The sequence below is a fragment of the Fistularia commersonii genome, chromosome 5 (genome assembly GCF_037954325.1).
Source record: "Fistularia commersonii isolate RoL2024-O1a breed Wild chromosome 5, RoL_Fcom_v1.0, whole genome shotgun sequence".
NCBI classification, from domain to species: domain Eukaryota; kingdom Metazoa; phylum Chordata; class Actinopteri; order Syngnathiformes; family Fistulariidae; genus Fistularia; species Fistularia commersonii.
The window spans coordinates 5,955,502-5,982,292 of record NC_141288.1 but is presented as its reverse complement, the minus strand read 5'-3'; the positions used below and the strand labels follow the sequence as shown (position 1 = coordinate 5,982,292).

The following is a 26,791-nucleotide window of genomic DNA, read 5'->3' as shown; positions in this document are numbered from 1 at the left end:
AGAAGTATCACATTCTGTCTTCTTTGAGGACAATATGAGACAACAGTGGTGGTGTCTGTAAAAACAAACTTGGAGGAAAGCGAAGCCCTGTCTTTCACCTGCACGATTTCAGCAGGCAACTCGGGTTTATTTTTCCTCACTGTGCCCACCATGGTAAGTTCTCTCTTGAGGAGTTCTTGTCCAAAGTCATAGGTGGTAAAAAAATTGTCACAAGTGATATTGTGACCCTGCAGTCCAGTGGTCATGTCAAGGACGTGACTGGACATGCTCATCTTTGTTTGTTTTGTTTTTTTGGAGCAATCCTGGACAAATGAGCATCCCCAGAAGCTCACATGATTGGGGGAGGAGGTGGCTGTCATCATGTTGGCTGACAATGCATTTATGATTTAAATTTTGGCTATAATTATTGCTTTGTAATCTTATTTTTATACCCGGGTCGAAACCGACCCTAACAATACAAAGGACATAATTTTAACTAAAGCATTTTACAATGCAGTGAAAAAAAAATGTTTTTGTTGAATTTTGTTGAAATCAAGGTTCCTGACAAAGTCAAGAAGCCTTGATGCAATAAAAAAATTTCAAGTGATTATTTTATGCATTTAAAAACTAAAACGGGTCGCTGGCGACCCTAACACAAGAGGAGGGTTAAATAAAATACATTTTAATTAAATACTCGTTATTTATTTTCAAAAGCCACAGGGAGCCACAACAGAGGGATCAAAGAGCCGCATACGGCTCCGGAACCGTGAGTTGCCGACCCTTGCTTTAGCCGAAAACAGTGCACGATTCATGGGCTTAGTGTCCTCCAGGATGAGGTCTGGATCTCCAGGCCAGGACAAGCTGACTTCTGGTGAACCCACAGCCAAAAACAGTGACTCATTCCTGGGCTGACTGCCCCCCCCAGGACCCCCAAGGAAGGGCCCTGGAGCTCCACGCCTGCTTGCAGGTCTATTTTAGAGGTTTTAACTTACTCTGTTTGTTTACTGACCAACAGTAAACTGAAACTATTAGAAGTCCCTGCTTATCCATTGTAAAACACCCAGACACCACCCAAAGCCAAATAGATATTTATTAAAGGTTCATATTGCAATAACATTGATATAAATACAAGACTCTGAACAAAGAAGCAGGAAATACAAAAAAAATTCCAAAATATACAAAACGAAACAAAACAAAACATGAGAGGCCTGTTTCTGATTCTGCTGTCTGCATTAAAGTGTGTGCGTGTGTGTGTGTGTGTGTGTATGTGTGTGTGTGTGTTTGTGTGTCTGCAGGTGGAGGAGTAGAACCCGAGGTCCAGTGTTTGCCGGCGTCCAGGCCGCATCAGTTTCCCAAAGGATAAAAATCAGGGATCCCCTCCTCCGCCATGGCGGGGGAGCAGGTTTTTACAGTGATGTCATTGTTGACCAAGTCTTCCTCTTTAATTCTCTCTCTGTTTCTCTTTCCCTCTTCTCTCTAATTGTGGTCATACTTCTATCCCAGCGCCCAGCGTTCAGCCTGCGAGCAGTTCAGCTGCACGGACTCACTGCTCTCACCTTCCTCTTGTGACTAAATAAATAAACACATACATGTGCGTGCACAAACACACACATACACACACACACACAAAGTGCACTGTGGTCAATTAAATGACTTTGAAATTTGAAAAAATAAAAACTATGTAAACTGGTGAGAAAACCCTCAACCATCTATCATGAAAGGTCAAAAGGTCACACCTTGTTAGCGATGGCCCTCAGCTTCCCCAGGAGCGACGGTTTCTGGGAATAAACCACATCATCGTCGGCCTCCTCGCCCTCAGCCAGCGCACAGCTGTCTGCTGCCGGGAGCTCACACTCCTTGTTGGCAGACATCACCAGACGGGAGTATTTGTATTCAAGCCTAAACATACACACACACACGAACAAACACACACACACCAGGGTCTCGCTGAATGAAGGATATCAAATCATATGATGTGTTTAAACATATGAATAAAATCATATATGTAAAATTTTAAACTTTTAAAAAAATTATTTGTTGAATTATTTACTAATTCATCTCTGAATGCCTTAAATTATATGATTCATTTGTTAATTTTACATGGTTATTTCTTCTTTTATGATGAATAAATCCATTTTGAAACATTCCTTCACAAAAACAAAAACTTTAAAACTGTTATTTTAACAATGTATTTACGGGGAAACACGATTCCACATTGTACATATGACAATAAATGCTTTGAATCTTGAAGGTTGAATATAGGACTAGAATTACTTACATTTTACAGTAGCTCTGAAAAAATATATTTTGCATGTAATTGGACATTTTTCATTTTTAAAGAGTCTCAACCAAGATATCATTATCTTGCTTTACCCTGGATTAAATACACCTATTCAACAATACGCTATCAAGTGTTAAACAGGCCAAATAGGGAGCAAATAGGTTTTCAGAATCTTGTCGAAGGACAACTCAGCACGTAGATGGAAGAAGCCTGGAATCGAACTTCCAATTAAAGGGACTCCTGCTCCACTAAGCAAATACCAGAAAGAAAAGCAAACATATCTCACCTCTTGTTTTTCTTCCAAAAGTAGCAGGTAAGCGAGACGAGGAGTGCTGCTACAAAGGCTCCGCCTCCCACCCCAACCTTGAGCCAGAGGGCGACGGCCTCGCAAGGGGACGCACTCCTCGCCGGCAGTGGTGACCCTCTGGTGCAGAGCTTGGGCTCGTTCCACAGGTACAGCGTTTCCTTCATGGTCATAAAGAAAAAGGTATTTTACAAATTCAAAAGTACTTTTCTGCAGCTTTTTAAGGCCGCTGAGCTTCAGAATGTGTTGAGGGGTTATTTCTATTTTTTCTATTATTATTATTATTAATAATAATTGCATTCACTGAGCACTTTCCCATCAAAGTGCTGTACATTGAAAGGGATGGGAGCAGGACACAAACAAATAACAACACAGTCTATTCAAATAAATATCATATATATTTTATTGAATTAGTACGTTATTATTATCATCGTACTGCTATTATATTTTTTTCCACAGCAGGGAAATTTTACACAGCAGAAAGTGGATAGTGCAATAGAGGTCGTTAATAATATGCAGCAGTAAGATACATAAAAGTCAGAAAAATATACAAAAAAAAAACCAATAACATCTGATGCAGATGTTGGTATAAACAATGAATGAATAAATTAATTAATTAATTTTTAATATATCTTTTTGTAATTTTTTTTTCTTTTTTATCTGGATACCGGTATTTCTTTGGGTTACATAGAGTTGGGAAGAAAATAATAGGATTATCTTGAAGTGGAAGGATGAACTTAATGGAAATTACCTAAAAATGAATTAAAGAGGATATGATATTCAAAGAGAGGTAAACAAATTTTTCATATACAAGAAAAGATGACAATAAATAATGGAATAACTTGAGTTCAGAAAAAAAATCTCACTTCAGTGAGAACAAAGAACAGACAGAAAAATTACTAAATTAAAAATACATTAAAATATATTCGAAAAAAAAAATCAAAGGGACGATGAAGAAAATACCTTAAAAAATATTTGAAAATTATATAAAAATGACAAAACATTACTACCCTATACGTGTGCGTGTGTGTGAGCTGCCAGGCAGGAGGTCTCATAGAAGACCAAAGAGAAGATTTATGGATGGTGTGAGAAAGGAGGATACAGAGAATAGAGTTAGACAGAGACGGTTGATTTGCTGTGGCGACCCGTGGAGGGAAAAGCCGAAAGGAGGAGAAGATATGTGTGTGTGTGAATGTCTGGGTGATACCTGGACTCCCCCCTTGCAGGCTCCTTCAATGCGATGGTAGTCGTCCTCCGTGCACTGCGGGCAGGCACTGGCACTCTCCCACAAGAAGTGGAAGGTGCAGCCGTCACATGTTCCCGCAGGACAGGAGCTAAACAAACAGACAAACACGTTGTTGCTTAAACCACCAAATTATCATATTAATAGTTGTTTATTTTTTTATCTTTATTTTTATTTATTTTTTTATCTTTGTTGTGTATTTTATGGAAAACATGAAGCTCAAAATACTTTCAACCACATTTTAATGTTCCATGTTCAGTGATTTTAGTTTCTTAAACTTCTTCTGATTAATACTTAGATTAATAGTTGATTTGATTGACTTTCCCACTTATTTACATCTGATCTGAACTGTTCTTCCATTTTCACTATTTCATGAAAAAAAAAATGTTGAATAGATAATAAAATCACTTCATATTTGTAGAATAAAAAAAAAAGTTTTAAATTGACAAATTAACAAAAAAGTGATAATAATATGAACACGATTGGGCAAAACTAAAATATGTAAACTTACAATTTGATTTGATATAGTGATAAAGAGATGTTTTACACAGATCTGGCAGGTTTTAAAGAAGTACCCACCTGGGCACAGAAAGTTCTCCTCGCTCCGACTTCTCTGGGTTACAGCGAACGGTGACGACCGAGCTCCGCCCCTGATCACAGGATGCCGTTGCCTGCGGCGATCTGGAGTAAAACAAGGCAGGAATTTGATAAACGCACACCTGCAGAGACACGGAAAACACAAATCTGAGGCCTGCTGCCCGTTACCTGTAGAAGAAATGGATGTCTGGAAAACTCTTGGTATTTTCAGGGAAAAGGTCAGGTTTGGCGTTGACTCCATCTAGGACAGGGTCCACAGTCACTCCTGGATTGAAGAACACACACACACACACACACACACACACACACACACACACAAAGGTCAGACCTTTTGTTGTTAGGACAAAATCACAACACAGCCTACAGAAGAAAAAAGACTTGTGTCAGTTTACTGAGCCCTCGAGTGGCCAAAGATAGAAATGCAGACTTGTATCTTTGAAAACCAAACAAAATTTGTTTAAGCTAATCTTATATTTCAAGCAAATTAAAACTATTTAGAATAATAATACATACATTTTAAATAAAACAAACTCCTTTTGATACTGTGTTATAGATCATTGTATTTCCTCTTGTCTTTGAGTGAATAGATATAACAAAGTATTTATTTGATGACTTTGATCTGAAGATCTGAAAAATATATTGAAGGAAAGACTTGAAAAAATAGTCAACAGGACAAAATTTTGTCAATAAAATAATGAAACAAAGGTCTAATTCTTAAATTAAATTAATTAAATGTCATATTGAATAAATAAATCAAGTCAGATTTGTTTTCTCATACAGCCTTGGAAATAAAAAGCATGGTAATTTCTGGTTTTGACAGTAAATATAAATATTTTTAAAAATGGGGAAAAAAAGATTAAAAAAGAGATTTTTTTAAAAATGTGAAACAGCTGGATGATTGATAAAATAAGTTGTATAAAAAGAAACTGTTACGGAACCGATGTGAGAGAAAGCTACTTTTCCTAAATAAATAAATGAAATCCAAATGTATCTAAATTTTTTTTTTTTTTTGGTAAATAAAGGACACAGTAGAGAGGTCTGATCATCCTACATTTTCCGAGAGAAATAAAGTGCTTTTCGTGTACCGAGGAAAATGTCGGCAAGGCTGATGGATTGGGAAGAAATGGCCATTCTGAAGCCCCGCCCATCTGCCGGGATGATGGTTGATTGACAGATGAAACTGTCCACCCAGTTGACAAAGGGAGCGCCGTCGCCCTGGTTGTCTTTGCTGGAGATGTTGGTGACATTGTCGGTGCAAACGGCAGCTCTCCTCCCCTGCGGTGGCGGGGAAAAGTCAGTTGCTACGGTTACGTTTGATGCTTCCATTCGGACTTGGAATCAACAACATCTGATTCGCTCTCAGAAACAAAAGGTCTTTGAAAACCCAAAATTTAGACTCCAGGATTGAAAATCAAAAGAGAAGATTCAAAAAATAAACATGATGGATTTACATGAGGAAGACTCATGAAGAAGAACACCCCAACAAAATGTTATTTCAATTAGAGCTTAGTTATGTAGCCACATCACGCCACAACACGCACACTTTCAAGTCATCTGTAACAACCAAAACATTCACGGTATGGATGAATTAAATTTTGATGTCGATTCAACCCCAGTGGTGTGTGAGTTACCTCGCTGCCGCACAGGCTGACATTGAAGAGGTGGAAGTACTTGGTGCCTTTGGAGGTGAAACTGGGGCCGACGATCAGGGAAGCCACGCCATTCAGAGCGTGGAGGTCAAAGGTCAGTGTGCGATTGTTCTCTGCCAGGGAGAAGGAGCAGTCGCTGTAGCAGAGAGAGTGCTCCTAAGGGAGCAGGAGGATGAATGTTTATATCTATTCCAACAAAATAAAAACCAACAGGAGTCCAATCAGCAGAACTCTGTCAGCAAAATGAGGAATTTTAAAACGTTTCATCCTCGTTGACTCATATTCATGAGAATCATAAATTCATATTCAGAGAGAATCTGCATCACTTTAGCATATTCATTTTTTGTATGATGATTTTCACAAGCCAACCTGCTTTTTTTGCACTGCGGTTCAGCCAGGAAAGTAGATCCTGCTACAAATTCCACATCTCAGAAATTACAGCACCTTATGATAATTTAGCGGTATCAGTATGCATCTGTTGATTCTGGGAGAGCTATGCTGCCAATAGGCTATCATTCATTGTGCAAAGCTAGCTAGTAAATCCTGTTGTCTTCTTTCTCTCCAGATCACAAACCATTGTTTAACACCTTCCTACCTTGTTACTTTTACTTCCTGGTCCACATGGGATGCATGACTCCCGGCCGTAGGTGTGGCGTCCGGCCAGGCGTGTGTCAGGCGGACACTCCTGGCACCGGTTGGTGTCTCGGTCGATGTAAAAGCCAGCGGGGCAGGGAACACAGGAGGAACCGGCTTGCTGGGACTTCTGGGAGATGAGGGCGCACGCCCGGCACACGGATGCCACACCGTCTAGGACGTTGGTCACGCTAATGGAGTACAGCTTCACCATGTCACCGACGTAGCGACGCACCTACACACACTCACACAAAAACACACAGAAAAGGGAATATCATCTTAATTGATTGGTGTTTATTATATATTCTTGCTAGTTCTTAGTGTGATTTCACCTCTGTTTTTAGTTATTTAGTTACCACGTTTCCTTCCTTCGCTTTATCTTTAAGGGCATCACAAAAAAAAAAAAAAATCAAGAAGTTAGCATATAAGTAGGAACCCTTTTTTGCGAACTGACTACCATTATTTCCAGATGATAAGCTGCGACTTTTTTCATGCGATGCGGCTAATATATGGATTATTTTAGGGGGGCTAACGAGCTTCATGCCGCTAAAACATTTATCCTCGTAACATCGGACCAATGAAAATACCAGGAAATTGTCCGTTATACTACGACACCGAAGAAGACGACTTTGACGGTTTTAGTGCGCAGGAGGAAGCCCAAGATAGAGATCGGCGGTGCGCTCAATAGTCCGGAAATGATGGTAAATAGTTGCAAAATAGATGAGCACGTAATTTGGAGACAGGAGACGTCCATTAAACAAAGAAGCCCGTTGTGACCCGGACTGCCGCTGCCACCCAAGTTTATATCACTGCTTTAACATGTCCACTCACATCCAGTGCGTGATTGGTCCTCTGGAATGCCCATGTGTAGGTGACAGAGGCATTCCTGGTCATGATGTGTGAGTAGGACTGTTTCTCCTTGCTACCTTCCCAAGACTCCACCACGGTGGTGCTCTTCCTGTTCACATCCTGCAGGGAGTGCCGCAACAGAACAGAGGCAGGTTACGGCGTTATCATTTTAATATTACAAAAAGAGCCCTGATGGTCACGAGATGTACTTTAGCTTCACAGTTCCATCAACTGTGGCATTCCACAAGGTTCGATTTCAGGCCCAATTTTATTTTGAATTTCCATTTTTCTAAACGGACTAGACGTAGTCTGTTGATATTACTGGGAAAAAGTAGTTTGTGAATGGAGCCATCGCCATTCTGAAGTAGCTAGGGAGCTAATTACTGTCTTCCACTCTGAGCACACACTCGCTCGCAAGCAAACACACACACCATCATGAAGTAGAGCTCACAGTCGGCAGAGCAGACTGTCTCAAACACGAAGGTTATCCGACCGAACTCAGTGCCGGTCATCCCAGAGAGAGAGGCCGGGACCCTGACATGAAGAAAAAACATCAAGTCACCTGGATACTCTTCTTATTTTTTTGAAATTCAGAGCAGAGAAATTTAAAAATCGAGCTAAAAGAAATGTCCAAAAACAAGCCAACTTACTTGAATCCAGGCACGTATAGGCTGAGGATGAGATAGTCGTTATCAGAGCTGCCGGCTCCGCTGCGAATGTGATCTCCCGCCACCTCCCATCCTGGAGAACAACCGTGGACATTCATGATAACGCCGACAGCCCGTTCCCACCCCTGAAAAGATCTGTGAGTGAATTACGCTGCTTTATCAAATCAATAACAACCAAGCCGCGTTGGCTCTGCTGAGCATCATGGGATTCCTTGCCAGAGCACATCGAAGGGGATGTAAAATTCTGGAATTTGGGGAGAGGGTTTGATTTATTTATTATGTTTAATTACTCAAAAATCTGTGAAAGGCCCCAGGATTTTGTGCTTCATTTAATTTCAAATATATATGAAAATGTATTTAAATAGTTTTAATAAACCTTTTTCAGCATTTTCTTGAAACATTTCCAATATTCATTTATATTTCTTACTTGTGTTCTACTTCTTAACTAAAGCTCACATCAGGGTTTTACAGTAGAATATTTGTTCAATGTTAACCTAAATACAGCATGTGAGGTGACATCTTGAAGTACCGCATGCACTTCTGGTTGCGGCCGCTAATAAAAGTTTTATTTATAGAACAGGACCAGGAAGTGCTCCTCACCGTTCATCTCGTCACACTTGGAGTTTCCCACATTAAAACAGGACGTCTTCATGTTGGATGGCAGAACGTTCCACCATTTGTACTCATAACCCAACACCGGTTCCGTTCCCGCGGGGCATTGGGTGCACGCTAAAACAAACACACACAAGTTTCCCTGCAGTTTTCTCTTCAGTAAAGAAGACATACGGGGGGATAATTCCCTAAAATTCTGCCTGCCAGGTGGAGTTTTTACCGTAGGTGCCGTCGGAGTGGCTCCCGGGGGGGCAGGGCAGGCACGTGGAGTCGTTGCTGTTGTAGTATCCGGGGTTGCAGGGCGGGCAGGGCTCCCTCTGTCTGCTGGCGGGGAGCTCTAAGGCCCCCGTGACGTTTTCAACACAGATCTTTGGTTCGAGCCATCGATAAATAACCTGCGTCTGGATGATTTGTTTAAGGTTGGTTTTGTTAGGTTAAAATAAAAACAGTAAACATTCACATCAAAGAAGCGTGGCTCTACTGGTAATTCTGGAATTATTAAATTACCTTTATACTTAAAGGGGTTGAGGTGGAAAGAAGCTAAAATTCTGTCATTTTTTGAGTTAAATATCTTAAAGGTCAAATTAGTGACGCCTTTTCAGTAAATTAAAAAAAACGGAACTTTGCAAATTAATTAAACCCAACCTACCATAAAGCAAAATGGATAAAGATCTTTAAGGATATTAACTTGTTTCTCACTTTTAAAATCTTCAAGAAAAAAACAAAATGAAAACTGGCATGAAATAAGTGAACTGAACAGGAAATGGCTGTTGACGGAAGCAGAACATTGAAGAAAAGTTGAGCTAATGTAATTTTTTGAAACTGTAAGAGAAATAAAAAATAACAATAATATAATTGAAAATTATTATAGTGGGACCTGTCTGTAATACTTGTCAATTCTCTTATAAACAATCATTTCAAAGAAGCGTGGCTCTTCTGGTAATTCTGGAATTATTACCATTATAATTAAAGAGGTTGAAGTGCAAAGAAGCTATAATTCTGTCATTTTTCGAGTTAAACTTCTTAAAGGTCGAATTAGTGACGCCTTTTCAGTGACTTAAAAAAATGGAACTTTGCAAAATAATTAACCCCATCCTACCAACAAGCAAAGTGCATGAAGATCTTTAAGGATATTTACTTCTATATTAACTATCAAAATCTTCAAGAAAAAAATAAAATGAAGACCGGCATGAGATAAGTGAACTGAACGGGAAATGGCCGTTAATGCAAGTTAACATTTCAGAAAAGTTATGCAGAAACGGCATGAGAAATAAAAATACAATATAATTGAAAATTATTATTGTGGGACCCATCTTTAATACTTGTCAAGTCTCTTGTAATAAAATGTAACAATGACTTATTCTAAAAGGAAAACAAGCTTAAAAGAAAAATGTTTAGTTTACTGTTTTTGCTTGATTTGTAGAAAATGATAACTCCTAGTTGGCACTGATCTAAAACAGGCTTTTAGTGTGTGTGTCTGTCCCCGTCTGGGAGATAGGGTATCTGTGTGTGTGTGTGGATGTGTATGTGTGTATGAGTGTGTGTGCACATGTGTGTCACTGACCTTCCCCTCACTGTCGCAGGCCGAGTGGATCTGGAAGTAATCCCTCTCTGAACAAGGCGGCCTCATCTTACACTCGGCCCAGCCCTCCACTGGCGGGAAAACACACAGGGTACAAGGTAACCCCACACAACAGAAATACATAATCATGCCAGTGTGTGTACATTTGTGTGTGTGTGTGTGTGTGTGTGTGTGTGTGTGTGTGTGCGCCAGCACGCTCTCACATGAGTAATGGTTTTCAGGACAGGTGGTGCAGGACGAAGCCCCCTTGATGGAGAATGTGTTGCTGGGACACGGCAGGCAGGACGAAGAGCCCGAAGATGGACTGAACCAACCGGGTCGGCAGGGGAAACACTCGGATATGTAGGCCACACCTGGACACACACACACACACACACACACACACACACACACACAGCATAAGCCAGGGTTACATAATTGAGTATCAGTGTACACACTCAATGTCTTGTCTATCACTGTCACCGGTGATTATTTGCAAAAATTTAAAATTTTATTTTTCTATATATTCCACAATAGATTTACTTGATAAAAATCTTAATATCAAAATATACCACTTGTGTACCAGCATTCAGTTGACTTTTTTCAGTTAAATCAGAAAAAAAAAAGATCAAAATTGGGGCCAATTAAGGGTTAGCAATTATGAGTTAGCAAGAAAACAATTGAAATTATCAAGAAATTACCAGAAAATAAGGAAAAAAAATGCTAAAAATTTGCCAAGAAAGAAATGAAGGGGGGGAAATTTTAATCGGCAAAATATAAATAACATGCAAACAATTAATTAAAAGACAAAAAAATAATAATCTGAGAATAAGTAATATTTTCCAAAAATATATGAGAAATTACCTCCATAAAAAATCAAAATGGTTTACCGTATTTTCACAACCATAAGGTGCATTGCACTAAAAGGCGCAGTCTCACTTATGTGTGGCATTACAACACATACAAAAGGCGCACCTGATTATAGGGCACAGGTTTTATATACAATCCATGCCCACACTTTCCCCTTTAACGTTTTCATGGTGTCCTCTACTATGTCCACCTTAGAACAACAACACACACACAAGCATACAAGTTTGCGTATTTAAAAATAGAGCGGGAGCAAAACTGGGTTTGGTATTCACGTTTTTTTTACCCGTAATCGTCATCCTCTGTTTCTGATTTGAGCAGCTGCGCTAAATCTCCATCAAACATGCCAGGTTTACTTTCTTCACTGTCAGAGTCACTTTCCGCGCCGCGCGGCTCCTCGGAAATGATGCCGGCTTTTGCGAAAGCTCCAACAACAGTGCCAGCAGACACATTAGCCCAAGCATCTACAATCCTTACAGAAATTGTGGCATAACTCGCTCGGCGCTGCCTTCCACTCTTAGTGAAACTGTGGTCTCCAAGACGACTTTTCGGACCGCGTTGTGCGTATCGCTACCGTGCTGGTCCCCTTCTTCTCCACAGTGTGACTCACTGGGATGTCGAAAGTGAGCGGCACCTTGTCCATGTTGGTGAAGTGGCTGGGCTGGATGTGTTTGTCGGCAATGTTTTCAGGGTTGTTAAACAACGATGTTCTGCATAATGCACATACCTGTTTTTTTATATACAATCAACGCCCACACTTCCCCCTTTAACGTTCACATGGTGTTTTCTACTACGTCCGCCTTACAACAACAACACACACAGGACACACTGCACTATAGGGTGTGCCACACATGTTGAAGAAAATCTATGACTTTCATGTGTGCCTTATAGTCGTGAAAATACGGGAGTTGAATTTTAGCAATATGATGAGGAAAAAATAGACAATAGCAGTTGATGATGTCATTAAATAGCTGATTTAAAAAAAAGTTAAATTATTTCAAATTAGATATTCTTACCCTCTATCTGAATGTTCTTGAGCAGCACAGGTTTGACCATCTTCCCCCCGACCAGGATCCCGGTGGTTCTCCAGTACAGGATGTTGGTCCCTGACTTCAGACTCACCTGTGAACAACACACAGGGTGACTCGCATCGACCGCAACCGCCCACCACACTGGATGCGGGTTTGCAAAGGGGACGATGAGTGGGAATGGGAGAGTGGGAAACTCACCGTGTGAGTCTCCCACTCGCCGTTGTTGGTGACCTTGATCCACTTCTGGTCGTCGGCCTGGGCCATTTCCTGGCACTGCTCATTCTGCACCTGCAAACACGCGGATGCATGTCGTTTAGCAGCGGGTCAAAAACACGTTTTTTGGCAGAAAAACTCAAGGGATGGTTTACGATACAAGGTGGAAGTGAGGGAATGGATGGACACACCCATCTGTGTGCATCTTATTAAGACAGAAAAAAAATCCTTATTTAAACAGTGTGTGTGAGGAGTGTATCCCCGCAAAAGGCCTTACATAGAACTCAAAGAAGATGTTGCTGTCGGGATACTGGTAGGTGAAGGCGACCGAGCCCTGCTTCTCCAGGTGCACGGCGTAGGCAAGAGACACGGTGCACTCGTCGCGGTTAGACTCCAGATACACCCCTTGCGGCGTCCAGGTGGAACTGCACTCAAAAGCGACATGCTCAGCAAAACGGTCAGGGGGAAAAAAAAAAACACGTCCAAGAAAGTGCATGGCACTCCAGGGCCCGTCACCTGTTACAGGCCTGGACGTCGTCCCCTGACGGACGGGGGTCCAAGAAGCTGGCGATGCTGGTGAAGCCCGCAGGGACAACATCCCATTGGTCAAAACGAAGGCCGCTGCCCAGCGAGTAGGAGCCGGCTGCGCACGGTGTACACAGCTGGGTGGACATTTCTAGAAACTTCCCCGCCGGACAGGAAAAGGCTGCGTCGAGGATGAGGGGAGGGTTGTACTGACAAGTTTTCAAAGGGCATGTGCATGCAAGCGCACACACACGCACACACACACACACACACACACACACTACTCACAGCAGTCCGTCCCTCTGCTTGGAGGTGGAAGGTCTGAACAGGTGCCCGGACCGAGAGGAATCGCGACCCTCCATCTTGACCCTGTGCTGTCACACTCTGTGTACTGGTAGTAGTAGTCCGTCTGCAAAACACACACAACACACACACACACACACACACATAATGTCACATGTCAAACACACCCAATTAAATGCAATCCCATGCAGCGCTGAACACACATGACTTTAATGACTTGGTATGAAAACAACAATAGTGGGGGGAGATGAGTGTCTGACCCCGGTCACCAAGGCAACCAACCACTGGAGCACTAATGGAACATAAAGAGCCCAGTGCCGGGTCATCAGCGCAAAGGCTGCAGCCTGAGGAACATTAAGAACAGAACATCATGTTCGATTGGCTGACACTCGGGTCCTAAGTGACTGTCAGGCCGTGGGGTTTGAAATTACAGCGCAAAGTAGATCAGAAAAAAAAAAAAAAAACATTCATCTGACACTCCTGTGTTAGTGGAGCTATTTGTGATCTGAGGGTCTGATGTGTTTAAAGACTGCAGGAAGGATGAAACTGCATTTTAAAGTAACGCTTCTTCAGCCGCATGTCGGATAAACACACGGACGCTGAGCCAACAATTACTCAAACTGCACAACTTATTTGTGATGTTTGGACGAAGAATTTATCAGAAACTGTTTGCAGAAGAAGTGGGTCTGTGTGTGTGTGTGTGTGTGTGTGTGTGTGTCTGTGTATTTGATAATATGTGTCGAACATATACGCTCAATCTTCATGACAAATCACATGATTGTTGCATCAAATAAACTATTCATGCTGAATACTCTCCTATAATAATTATAAACAATAAACACACGCATACATACGTTCATGCACCTACTCACACTCGCGTGTACACACACACACACACACACACACACACACACACACACACATATTATGTTACCATGTTACTAACATCAGAACAAGCCACCTTCACTAGCATGTAGCTTGCTGCCACTGTAATGACAAACTGCTGCCTTTTAATTAGCTATAGGTGTGTGTTTGTGTGTGTGTGTTTGTGTTTGCAAGTGTGCGCTTGTGTGCATGTGCATGCTTGGGGGAAGGGGGGGCTAGTACTGATAAAAGGACACGGGCTAATGTGTGTCGCTGGTCTCCAGGGTGACACGCTGGTTGTCATGGAGACTGATGAAGAGAAGAAGATGTGGGAGGGGCAGAGTAGTGAAGACTGTTTGACCAACGTCATGAATACAAAAATTACACACAAAGAGATGATTGTTATTAATTCTGTATAAATTGACAATTTATGATATTATGTAATTGTTGTATTAACCCATTAACAATTACCCCATTCTTTATCTGGCTGCACACTGCATTTTGTTGCTCTGAAAAGTCTATGTTTTCACAGAATGAATCACATTACGTATCTCCTTGGCAACACGTGAAAATAACCCACTGGCTGATCCAATGAGGGTTTTTTTAAAAAATAAACAGATACGTCATTGATTTTGATATCATGTTGTGTTTGCTTGATTGGTAGTACTGATGTTATTCAACAAGTTTTCATTTAAATTTCAACGCTTTATTCCTTATTCATTTTAATAATTTCAAGTATAAAAAGTCAAGATGGGGATGTTTATGTTTATTACAATTTGTTCGGTTAACTTATTTAGTTGGATGGTTTGAAATGCTCTGTCAGTACAACATCAATGATAATTCAAAGAAATATACTACTCCTCATTATAATAATAGTAATAATAATAATGATAAATATGATGAATTGTGTAACTTTAATAACACACAAAAATACCCCCTTTAAAATACAAAATATCAAAATATTAAATAATGAATATATGCTAATAATATTACAATGACTATTCAACTGGAAAAATTAGAATCTTTGGTAAAATATAATATATATTATAATAATATATATAATATAATAAATATATATGAAACGTTAATATTTTTTTCTGATCACCCTTTATTGTCAGTGAAAAAATACCTTGACTAATGTTAAATTTCTATAAACTTTTTAAAAATATTTTTTTTCAAAAAAGAATATGACTTTAATGTTCTTTAATGTAACCTTGCCACTCTACTCTATATTTTAAAAAAGTGATCTTTGTATGAGAAAAATACTTATATACAATAATGTCAAATAACCAGACAACTTTAAATGTGATGTGACCAAAATGCTGACTTTTATCTTTTGTAAAACTGATTAATGTAATATCCCAGGCCATTACAATAATTAATAATTCTGTCAGAATTAATGTATTGATCCCTCCATGAGCTGCCAACTTACCTCGGTGGAGGGGTTTGCTCTTCCCAGTGATCCTGGGAGCTATGTTGTCGGGGGCTTTATGCCCCTGGAAGGGTCACCCAAGCCAAACAGGTCCCTGGTTAGGGACCAGACAAAGTGTGGCTCAGAGGATCCTCATGAGTAAGGCAATCATTGGACCCAGTTTTCCCTTGCACGGACACGGGTCACCGCCAGAGCCAGGCAGGAGCCAGAACCAGGTGGCAAGCGCCTGGTGGCCAGGCCTGCACCCATGGGGCTTGGTCAGGCACAGCCTGAAGGAACAATAGCTTCCCCTAGGCTCACCATCCACAGGAAGGGCCAAGGGGGTCGGGTGCAGTGTGAGCCAGGCGGTAGCTGGAGCACAGGACTTTTCCAGTCCGACCCTTAGCTGCAGAAGCTGGCTCTTGGAACATGGAATGTCACCTCTCTGGCAGGGAAGGAGCCCGAGCTGGTGTGAGAGATTCCAACTAGATATAGTCGGACTCACCTCAATGCACAGTGTGTTGTCTGGAACTAGGTCGCTCAAGAGGGGCTGTACCCTTTTTTTATTCTGGACTTGCCCCCGGTCAGAGGCGATGGGCAGGTGTAGGCATCTTGATCGGCACTTGTACGTTGGGGTTCAACCCAGTGGACAAGAGGGTAGGTGGGGGAACGGGTTCTGACAGTTGTTTGTCACTATGCACCCAACAACAGTATAGTTTACCCTCTCGTCTTGGGGTCCCTAAAGGGGCTGCAAGATAGCGCTCCAACCAGGAACTCCCTTGTTCTACTGGGAGACTTCAACGCTCACGTGGGCAACGACAGTGCAACTTGGAAAGGTGTGATTGGGAGAATGGCCCCCTTGATCTGAAACCGAGCTGTGTTTCGTTATTGGACTTCTGTGCTCGTCACAGATTGTCCTTAACAAACACCATGTTCGGGCATAAAGGTGTCCATATGCACTTGGTACAAACACACCTTAGGCCACAGTTCTTTAATCGACTTTCTGCTGGTATGGTTGGACTTGCGGCCATATGTCCTGGACGCTTAGGTGAAGAGAGCAGTCAACTGACCACCACCTAGTGGTGAGCTGGCTCCGATGGTAGAGAAGGATGCCGTTCAGACCTGGCAGACCCAAACGTACCCTGAGGGTCAACTGGGAACGTCGAGCAAAGTCCCCTGTTCGAAGGAGTTACGACTCCCACCTCTGGCAGAAGTACAAGCAGGTCCTGAGGGAGTCGGGGGCCATTGAGTCTGAATGGGCCATGTTCGTGCTTCCATTGTTGAGGTGGCAGACCGGAGCTTCAGCTGTGAGACAGTCGGCGCTTGTCGGGGGTGACAACCCTCGAACCCGCCGGTGGACTCCAGAGCTGAGGGATGCCGTCAAACTGAAGGAGTCCTATCAGGCCTTTCTGGCGGTGGATCAGTGCGGTGTCTGCAGCGATGCGGACTCTGGACCAATCTGACATGGTGAAGAGGGAACTGACCCAAAAGGGCGAAGCGCTCATTTTACCGGTCGATCTACATTCCCACCCTCATATACGGTCATGAGCTGTGGTCAGTAACCGATAGAACAAGATCGTGAATATTAGCGGCCAAAATTAGTTTCCTCTGCAGGGTGGCCGGACTCTCCCTTATATATAGGGTGAGAAGTTCAGTCATCCAGAAGGAGTTCGGAGTACAGCCGCTGCTCCTTCGCGCAGAAAGGAGTCAGATGAGGTTGGGCATCTGGTCAGGATGCCTCCTGGACACCTCCAGGGGGGAGGTAGTCCCGGCATGTCCATCTGGGAGGACACCAGGGATAGACTCCAGAGGAGCTGGACCATGTGGCAGGGGAGAGGGAGGTCTGGGCCTCACTGATCCGGCTGCTGCCCCTGCGACCCGACTCCGGAAAAGCGGTGGAGAGTGGATGGATAGATGGGTAATATATTCGAGTAAAGGGTGTTATTTCAAAACACCCGTGACTTCTGGTTTCTGGACAAAACTAAATCATCCAGCAAGGGGACAACAAAGCAAAGCAAAGCAACTGGGTGAGTCAGCGCCTCCCCTCCTCCTGCTCCTCCTCAGCAGGGAGGGCGGAGGGTGGCTTGTTGGGGGTCCTTCCGCCCCCCCCTCCGCGTCTGGAGCGTGTTTACACCCGACACTGGTGGCATCTTAAGCGGATCAGCCTTGAAAAAAAGACGGGTCGACGCTCTTTCAGCCGCTTTTGAACGCAACCGAGGCCGAGCGCGCACCCCACATGCATGCGCACGGCCGCATCTTCCCCTGCGCGTCCACGGGTGGCCATTAAAAAACACGCCCTCGGGGGGCTGAAAGGCGCCCGGATCTTATTATAGGCGGTGATAATAATCCATAATCAATAATCGGCGCTCACCTCCTTGCACGGCCGCAGCTCCCTTTCCATGGACGCGAATGTGTGAGCGGCGATGACGAGCAGCGCGCACCGGAGCGGCCAGCAGGACCACGCCGGGCCCCGCATCCTCAGCTCGAATCACGCACAGCCCGTCTGGAGCCTCGAGCCGGGCCGGTGGAGACCTGTCTCGGTTTCCCTGACATTGATGCGTCCGTCCGTCTGTCTGTTCCCCCCTCCTCTCCCCCTCTCCCGCTCCCTTCTCTCCACCCACGGCTCCGTCAAGCCAGGCAAACTGTACCGGTGTCACATCTGGTTTTCAGAATAAAAGCACCTGTAACGACGCTTTTCTACCGCAGGAGTGGGCGATGTTTATTTTTGGCTGAAATTTCTTATTTAATTTTTATGCGTGGGCCAATTGGGTATCATGTAAATTGAACAAAATTAAAATTGCAAATGAAACATTTATATTTTTTGGCATTTTATTTCAACTTTAAAATCATTAATGATCATATGAATGTATTGACATTATTTTGCATGTAATCATCCATCAAAATTAAACAAAAGGGAAAAAATAAGGAGTTTCTAAATTCAATATTGATTCAAAATACTTATTAAAATATTCAATGAAAATAGTTTGGCAGGCCACGTGTATCCGGTCCTAACAGTAGTACAGTTAACATATCTCACACCCCCTGACAACAAGGTTTGAGATTCGTATACCTCCGACTAGCCCGGGGTGGGCAATTATTTTGGCTGGCTGGCCACATTTCTTATTTAATGTTTATGCGCAGGACAATTTGGTGAACATAATGAAAATTTCAATTTAATTATTTCAATTTTTTGGCATTTTATTTCAATTTTACAATCATTAATAATAATAGCAATGTACCGACCGACATTATTTTGGAAAAAAATTAAAGGAAAAAAAATTAAAAGGAAAAAAAAGTTTTTAAATTCAATATTGATTGAAAATACTTATTTAAATATTCAACGATAAAAGTTTTGCGGGCCGGTTAAAAAAGTAAAATGGGACAGATGTGGCCCGCAGTCCGGAAAATGCCCTGGTCTACTCTAGCGTATAGTTCTTCTGTACTACATTACGTCAAATCGGATTTCTACACTGCAAGGTTAATTTGAAAACTTTTCTTACATACCAAACATTGAAAAACTCACTTAACAGCTGCAAGTCTTCTATTAATATTCAAATTGACTTCTTGTGGATAAAGTTCTGCTTTAAAATTGGGTTGTTTAGTAGTAAAAGAACATGACAAAAATACAGAAATTGGGGCCTGACAATCTATTTTCTTAGAATATTTTAACAAGTATTTTGCCTTTATCCCAGATGCATTATTGTCTTCGGCTGACGCGAAGCGCTTTAAAATCATCCGTAAAAGACCAGTTATCGCGATAACTCCCGTCACCGTGAACTGCGAAACTGGATTCGTGTCAGTGTTCAGTGACAAAATTTTATGCTTTTATATTGAAAGTAGGACCTCTCGACCGAGGCTCCTTGCACGTCAGTCAACTTGACGAATGTCGCCGGTAAAACCCTCGGTGACGCCAACGGTGTGATGAAGTCCGTTATCTTGATTGACAGCCGGAGACGGGCGGCGGGGCGGCTGAGCCTGTTAAACCCGCGGCAACTGACGGCAAGCCTCCGATGTATTACCACTCCAACTAGCAGTAGCTTGGAGAACACACGAATAATAATAGTATTGTGGGGAACTTGGGTTTAGCAATATAACAACGGGCCATATTTTTCATCTAATTTTTATGTGCGGGCAAACTCGGTATCATGTCAACTGAACAAAATGAAAATTGCAATTTCAATATTTACATTTTTTGGTATTTTATTTTCACTTTAAAATCATCAATGATCATATAAATGTACCAACATTATTTTGTATGTAATCATCCATACAACATTAAACAAGAGGAAAAAATAAGGAGTTTCTAAACTCAATATTAATTGAAAATACTTGAAAATATAAAATATCAAAGTATGTATTGGTTAATATATATATATATCATAAAATATAAAAGATGTTCAAAGAAAATTGTTTGGCGGGACGGATAAAAAATGCAAATGTGACGGATGTGGCCTGCGGGCCGAAAAATGCCTGGGTCTGAGTTAGACTGCGTTACGTCAACTTACAGCACAGGTTAGTGTCAAACACCAAACACAACATGGTACAGCTATTCAGCAATGGAGTTCTCAAATAGAACCACAAGATGCTCCCAACAGTCACCATCACTCGCAAAGGATTTTAGGGTTCCGCTGGCCACTCTCCCCACCACATGCTACAATACAATAAAATTCTATGCTGTATTTTATTATTACTATTTATATTATTATAATTATAAATTCATTTGAGAAAGAATATAAAGCTTGATCACACTCTTCCTTACTTTTAACTTTATTTAACTTCTAGTGATAATAGATTTACATTCATCCCTTCTAAAACGTGGGAACAGCTGGGCTAGAGAATTCGAAATTACTATCAATGGTTTTATTGACCGACTTGTATTTAAACATTTGGCATCATTTGATTATTTCCGGTGCGTCTCTTAATCTACTATGTCCTCAGTTTGTTAAGTGCTTGTAATAAACGCTTTGAAATTCAATTCGACCAGCCCAACTGATACGGTGAAACTATTTTAAATCCTCTTAACTCCAATCGAAACATCTCTATTGTAGCGTTTTAGTCAGGGAAACACCCGGATGACGGTAAAACATCTGTTTAATGAGCAATAGCTGTTGTTGGCCACAGCCACGCCACACAAGCCTGCAGAACAACTGACTGTTCCCACTCAGTTCCAGGTAAAAGAAACCCCAGAATTCATTGCACCCCAAACCACACCCACAAAATTCCCAGCAACGTCAAATCACACAGAAAACAAGCATCAACAAAAACCCTAACATTCATGACTCGCTAGAATACAGATCATAGGTCGGCAACCTTTACCACTCAAAGAGCCATTTGAATCCATTTCCCCACAGTAAAGAAAACACAGAGATCCACAGGACCCCTTTGAAATTTAAAATAAATAAACACAGCATATAATGTTTTGTTTTTTTTTGCCTTCATGCTATGTATAAACAAAATATGTGTTGCATGTGTTTAAAATCAATGAACAACTGCAGAGAAAACTAAATAACATTTTTGCATGCAACAAAAAAATTTGAACACAGAAAAAAAGACATTGGGTCGCAGATTACTTTTAAGCAGAGTACTCATTGTCTATTTTAGTCATTTTTTTTTGATTAATGAAAAAAATTATCCACCGGCAGGAAACCGAAAATGCTGTCCTTTCTGTGTGCCGTCATCCTTTTACTGGCAGGTGCAGTTGCCCATTAAGAGCGACAACAATATTTAAATTAATTCTATTTATATGTTATAAGATTGCCATTTTAAATCCCATTTAAAAAATGAACAAACTAAAACAAAATACATTTTAATTACATACTGGTGATTTATTTTCAAATGCCACAGGGAGCCGCAATAGAGGGATCAAAGCCGCGGGTTGCCGACCCTTGATATAGATATAAAAGAGATATAGATATAAAATGGACATTCCAAAGCCAAGGTAGGGCTGACATGACCCTGATTATTTCGTGTTTAATAAACAATAATACTGCTACTGGCCTGCAGGTGACAGCAGCATTTTTGAACAAAAAATCCCGCCGCGAAGAAGAGAATGATCCAGAAATGACGTCAGCACGTGACCAAAACAGTGAGTAGTTGTCAAGTCCTGGAACAGTCAGCATAGCGCTATGGAAACGGCTAAATGAGATGTAAGCAATAATAAGAAGAAAATGAATAATAAAAGGTTATAACCGCAAATTTTAGGGAACGTTTTATTAAGTTGTCAATGTGTTCTAAGGCGATGAAACGGCTGTTTTGGTCGGTTTATGTAACGCCGGAGTTCTCGAGAAGCTAGCTGCTTAGCATCCGCGGCTAGAGAAAGTAGGGATCTATGGGCTGAACATTACCATATATAGTCCGGTGACAAACCTCCCTCGCCGGTGAAATGTAAACGGAGACTCGCCGGGGGCTTACCGAGCGCGAACAACAGCAAAAGGGAAACAATCTTAGAGAAGAGACGCGCCGCCCTCTCGACAACATGGCATCCGACCAGTTTATCGCCATCGTCGTGGATGACAAAACCTACGAAGTAAGCAAAAAGAAGCTGATCGAAAAGAGCGACTACTTCCGCGCCCTGTACAGCTCCGGGATGAGGGAGTCCACGGAGGACTCGGTGCAACTGCAGGGGCTCAGCGTGCCCGGCCTGGAGCTGGTTCTGGAGTTCATCAACACCTCCAAAGTGCAGATTGCCAACGAGACCTTGGAGGATCTGATAGAGACCGCCTCCTTCCTGCAGGTCACCTCCATCCTCAAGCTCCTCACGTCGGAGATCCGGCTGGAGAACTGCGTTGAGCTTTTCAGCCTCTCGGAGGTTTACGGCACCCACGACTTGCGCGGCGCCTGCCTCAAGTACATGAGCTGCCACTACCACCCAATGCTGAGGCGGCCGGAGTTCGGCGGGCTCCCCTCCGCCGTCCAGGAGCAGGTAAAGGAGATGCGGATGAAAGGCACCGCCACTCTAGTGGCCATCGGGGACTTTACCTGCCTGTGCCTGGACGTGCCGGATCAGGACGAGCCCTGGTCCATGCTGCGGTACGGCGAGGTGGAGCAACGCTGGAAGCCGCTGGCTAACAACCTCCCCCCGGACATGATCAACGTCCGAGGCTACGGATCGGCGGTGCTGGACAACTACCTCTTCATCGTCGGTGGCTACCGGACGACCAGCCAGGAGATCTCCGCCGTGCACTGCTACAACCCCTGCAGGAACGAGTGGAACCAGGTGGCCCCACTCAACCAGAAGAGGTAACGCCCACCATCCCCTAGAACGCCACTGTTTCAGGATCAGTGAGGAAGAGACTGACAGAGCAGTATACTTTCTTGAAAGTAGCAGGAATACATATCGTGCACAGCACAGCATCATCGGCCTTTTCGTTGCACTCAAAAAATTACTGCAAACAATCCGTGATTCAACAGCTTGATTGTCCTTTGAGACGTTCACGCTGTGTGTGTGTATTGGACGAGATCTCGTTTGCATGGCAGTATTTTGGATTACATTGTCATATACAAGAACAGGAAACTTTAGAACAGGAATAAATATTAAAATGAAAAAAAAAAAAAAAAAACGGATTTTTTGAACACCTAATATCTAGGTCGTGTATCTGTCAGACACAATTGGAATATTGGAATATTGCGCCATTTTCAGAAACAAGTTAATAAACTATGAATTACAGTATATATAAATTATTATACTTTTTAAGCATTATGATTTACATATGGTTCTTAGATCTTTCAACACCAAAGTTTGAGAATAAAATAGGAGCGGAAAGTGGTATAGTGTTGGGAAACCAGAAAAATGTAAATTTCAACAACAGTGGTTGGATGAAGGTCTGATGTGAGGCTTGTTAAGGCCCATCGGCAGACCTTGATGAAGACTGAGGGGAGTGAGATGGTGTAATGTGTGAACTTAAAATGAAGGCACTGGAGGATGAGGTGAAAGCAGTGAGAAGGAAAAAGGAAGTGTTGACAGAGGTGTGTGCCAGACTTTAGAGGGATGCTGAATACGTTGATGAGAAAGCTGAAAACAACGCAGGCAGGGCTCAAATGTCACCCAAGTGAAAATGCTCTAAGGAGGAGATACAAGGAGTTGGAGCAAAAAAGAAACAAAGAAATATGCACTAAAAATCACACACAAAGTTAAATCCTTCATTAGTTCCATTGTCACACAGGAGGTCACATCTGCTACTGTGCGAAATCTATGTAATTTATGTATCTATGTAAATTAGTGCCATTATTATAAATAAAAATATCAACAGTTGGACATGGGTATTAAAATCTGTTTAAAGTGACATTAAAAAGCGCATTATATTGGGTTAATAACTGCAGAAACGCTGAAATTGAACAGGAACCTAGACACAACACAGTGATCAGAAGTGATCACGCGGCGTTTCCGTGCGCAGATACTACGAAGGGCCGCGTCTAACGAGTCAGGCTCTTCTTTTTTCCATCACATTCCCTCTCCGCTCCCCCTCCTCTTAGGTCCAACTTCAAGCTGCTGGCGGTGCAGGGGAAGCTGTACGCCGTGGGGGGGCAGTGCCTTGGTACGGTGGAGTGCTACAGCCCCGAGCAGGACTGGTGGACCTGCGTCTCCTCCATGCCTGACCCGCTGGCCGAGTTCTCAGCCTGCGAGTGTCAGGGGATGATCTACGTTATGGGCGGATACACTGCCAGAGGTCTACAGACATTCATTTACACCACTTACAAAAAAAATTCAAATAATCCTATGTTTTGTTTTTAAATCAGTGTTGCTATTTGTAAATTAGCAATGACCCTGGTGTTATGGAAAACAGAAAAAAGCCAGGAAAATATTGTAATGTCCGAGAAAATTATTTAGACCTCATTAATGAAAAAAAAAATGTTGAAATAAGCAAGGTTTCCTGGAAAGTGGCAGGAAATCCTTGAAAATTCCAAGTGTGTTAATAGATAATACAAATCCCATACAGGAAGACAACTGAAAATAAGCAAATGAATATTGACCTAAAAATATTAAATCCTGAATGTTGTAAGAGAGGAACTTCCTGGGAAGATCCTGGAAAACATTTTTACGCTTTTTCATGGAGTTATCCTTGAAAAGAGCAGGGAACTCCTCAGTGACTGCTTTTAAAAGTTCTGCTTTAAAAAATCTGTTTTTGTTTTGAATTCTCCTGCATCTGACAGACAGGAACCTGAACCTCTTGCGGTACTGCCCCACCTCCGACACCTGGGTGGTATTCCGCCCCTGCCCGGCTCACATCCGCAAGCAGCAGATGCTCTCGGTGGAGGACACCATCTACCTGGTGGGCGGCTACACTCACGAGCTGGACCGGCGGCAGCGGCGCCCAAGCCAGACGGAGGACGTGCTCACCGTACAGTCCTACAACATCAGCACCGGTGAGTGGCTCCAGCTGAAGGAGAACACTTCCAAGTCGGGCCTGAACCTGACGTGCACGCTGCACAACGACGGCATCTACATCATGAGCCGCGATGTTAGCCTGCCCACCAGCCTGGAGCACCGCGTCTTCCTCAAATACAACATCTTCTCCGATGCCTGGGAGGCCTTCAGGCGTTTCCCGGCGCTGGGACAGAACATGCTGCTATGCTCACTTTATCTGCCCAACGTGCTCTGATCGGCAGCAAGGACCAGTGGGCTTCTAGTAAGGTTCGCCAGCCAGTGAAACGGCCGCCATAGCGTGCTCAAAGGCGTTAAACGAACTCCCTGACATCACATTTCCCCGCCAGCATCGCAGATCGACATGACAGAACGGCGTTCCTAGAGAAAGAAAAAAAAAAGCCAATCAGACGATCGGAGCTCCATCAGGTGAAGATGAGTCCAGACTGTCTTTAAAAGCCCATCTGGGCTCCGAGTGTCAATGTAACCATGACAACGAAAGCCATCAAATATAACGGGAATGGGAAAGTTGTTCCAAAGCGCATCCAAGTGGATCTGGTTCTAAAACTACACATTTGGGCTTTAAAAAAAGAAACACTCCATTTACCAGTATTTTGATTCAGTTAATTATCAATATCAAACAGCAGCAAAGGACGTTAAATGTACTTTAGAACCTGGTAAATTTAACGAAAAAAGAAAGAAAAAAAAGACATAAAACTGATCAGATATCCGACAGATGAAATATTTGATCGATGCTGATATGTTTGACCTCCGGATCAAGCCGTTTAGTGGACAGTTGACGGGTGAGGCTAGGCCTGGTGGGGGGGGTGATGTTCAGGGACAGCGGGAGCGGAAACGCCGCCCGCTTGCCAGGGTTCAAAGCTTTGTTTTACTTTTGTGCCTCGGAAAATGAAACAAAAAAAAAGAAACAAACGCACTATATTCTGCTGTGGATGCAAACACAAAAAGCTTGTTTGACACTGAGCCGCAGTGGCCTGTCCAATCAGCAGCCTCCATGACCCCCGACCCCCCCCCCCCAATGTTTGTATCCAGCCACCGCTAGGCGGTGCGTGGTTGCACTGGTTTTGGTTTTGCACTGAGAGCTGAGAACACACGTTCGAGATGTGAGCCTCAGACATAATTCCATTTTTTTTTTCTCGGTTTCAACCAGAGCTGTACTTTTACATACTTTTATGGGGAAACAGGTGATAGAAATCATCAAGGCCTATGCTTCTTTATATTGAATATCACCAAATTTTTTGAGATTTATTGTGATTTTTTTTTTTTTACATCAAAAAGTGCCTGATTGATTTCAGAAAAAATTACCCCCCAGTAATCTCAACAGTGCCCTAAAATTATCACTGATTTGAAAATATAATGCAAACGGCAAATAAAAATAGTTTGGAAAAGTGGAAGTTGCTTATAAAGAAGCTAGAAATGATTTGCCTGGATTTTATTTTTTGAATATCACCATGGAAATATAACTTTGTCTAAAAAAGAAAATATTCAACAACTGACACTAATTTCTTCCCTTCTGGCTGTCTCACTTGGCGCCAACCATTTTGTTCTCATTAAATATTTAAACCTACTCCCCAAAAAAAGAGACGTGCGAACAGGGCTACAGTTTGAAAGATGATCTTTTTGTTTGTGTGTGTGTGTGTGTGTGTGTGTGTGTGTGTGTGTTATTGAATCAACACTAAGAGAAAGCTTAAAGCGCTATTCCATGACATGAATGTGCCTTCAGCAGCTGCACTGAGGATAAACAAAATAAAAAAAGAAAATTGAAAAATTGTAGGACTGATTTGTTTTTACCTCTGCATTAAAGACGATTTTATTTGTT

At 42.3% G+C, this 26,791-nt stretch overlaps 2 protein-coding genes across 2 annotated transcripts; one reads left to right on the top strand and one right to left on the bottom strand.

The window, feature by feature from the left end:
• Positions 1-1,051: 1,051 nt before the first annotated feature.
• Positions 1,052-18,181, bottom strand: LOC147233962 (endosome/lysosome-associated apoptosis and autophagy regulator family member 2-like). Its single transcript, XM_086146632.1, has 22 exons — positions 17,962-18,181; positions 13,301-13,421; positions 13,004-13,193; positions 12,765-12,912; positions 12,473-12,562; positions 12,260-12,365; positions 10,601-10,750; positions 10,380-10,468; positions 9,036-9,216; positions 8,804-8,932; positions 8,186-8,276; positions 7,967-8,069; positions 7,518-7,655; positions 6,649-6,921; positions 6,036-6,209; positions 5,490-5,679; positions 4,573-4,669; positions 4,387-4,488; positions 3,772-3,898; positions 2,547-2,725; positions 1,716-1,878; positions 1,052-1,548 (listed from the first exon to the last, which is right to left on the bottom strand). Exons 1-22 carry the CDS (start codon positions 18,064-18,066, stop codon positions 1,474-1,476), a joined length of 3,021 nt encoding a protein of 1,006 aa, XP_086002758.1. The 5' UTR covers positions 18,067-18,181; the 3' UTR covers positions 1,052-1,473.
• A 3,235-nt stretch (positions 18,182-21,416) lies between these two features.
• Positions 21,417-26,238, top strand: klhl42 (kelch-like family, member 42). The gene is made up of 3 exons (XM_086146631.1): positions 21,417-22,829; positions 24,063-24,256; positions 24,741-26,238. The coding sequence occupies exons 1-3, from the start codon at positions 22,066-22,068 to the stop codon at positions 25,187-25,189; spliced, it is 1,407 nt and encodes a 468-aa protein (XP_086002757.1). The 5' UTR covers positions 21,417-22,065; the 3' UTR covers positions 25,190-26,238.
• The last annotated feature ends 553 nt before the right edge of the window (positions 26,239-26,791 follow it).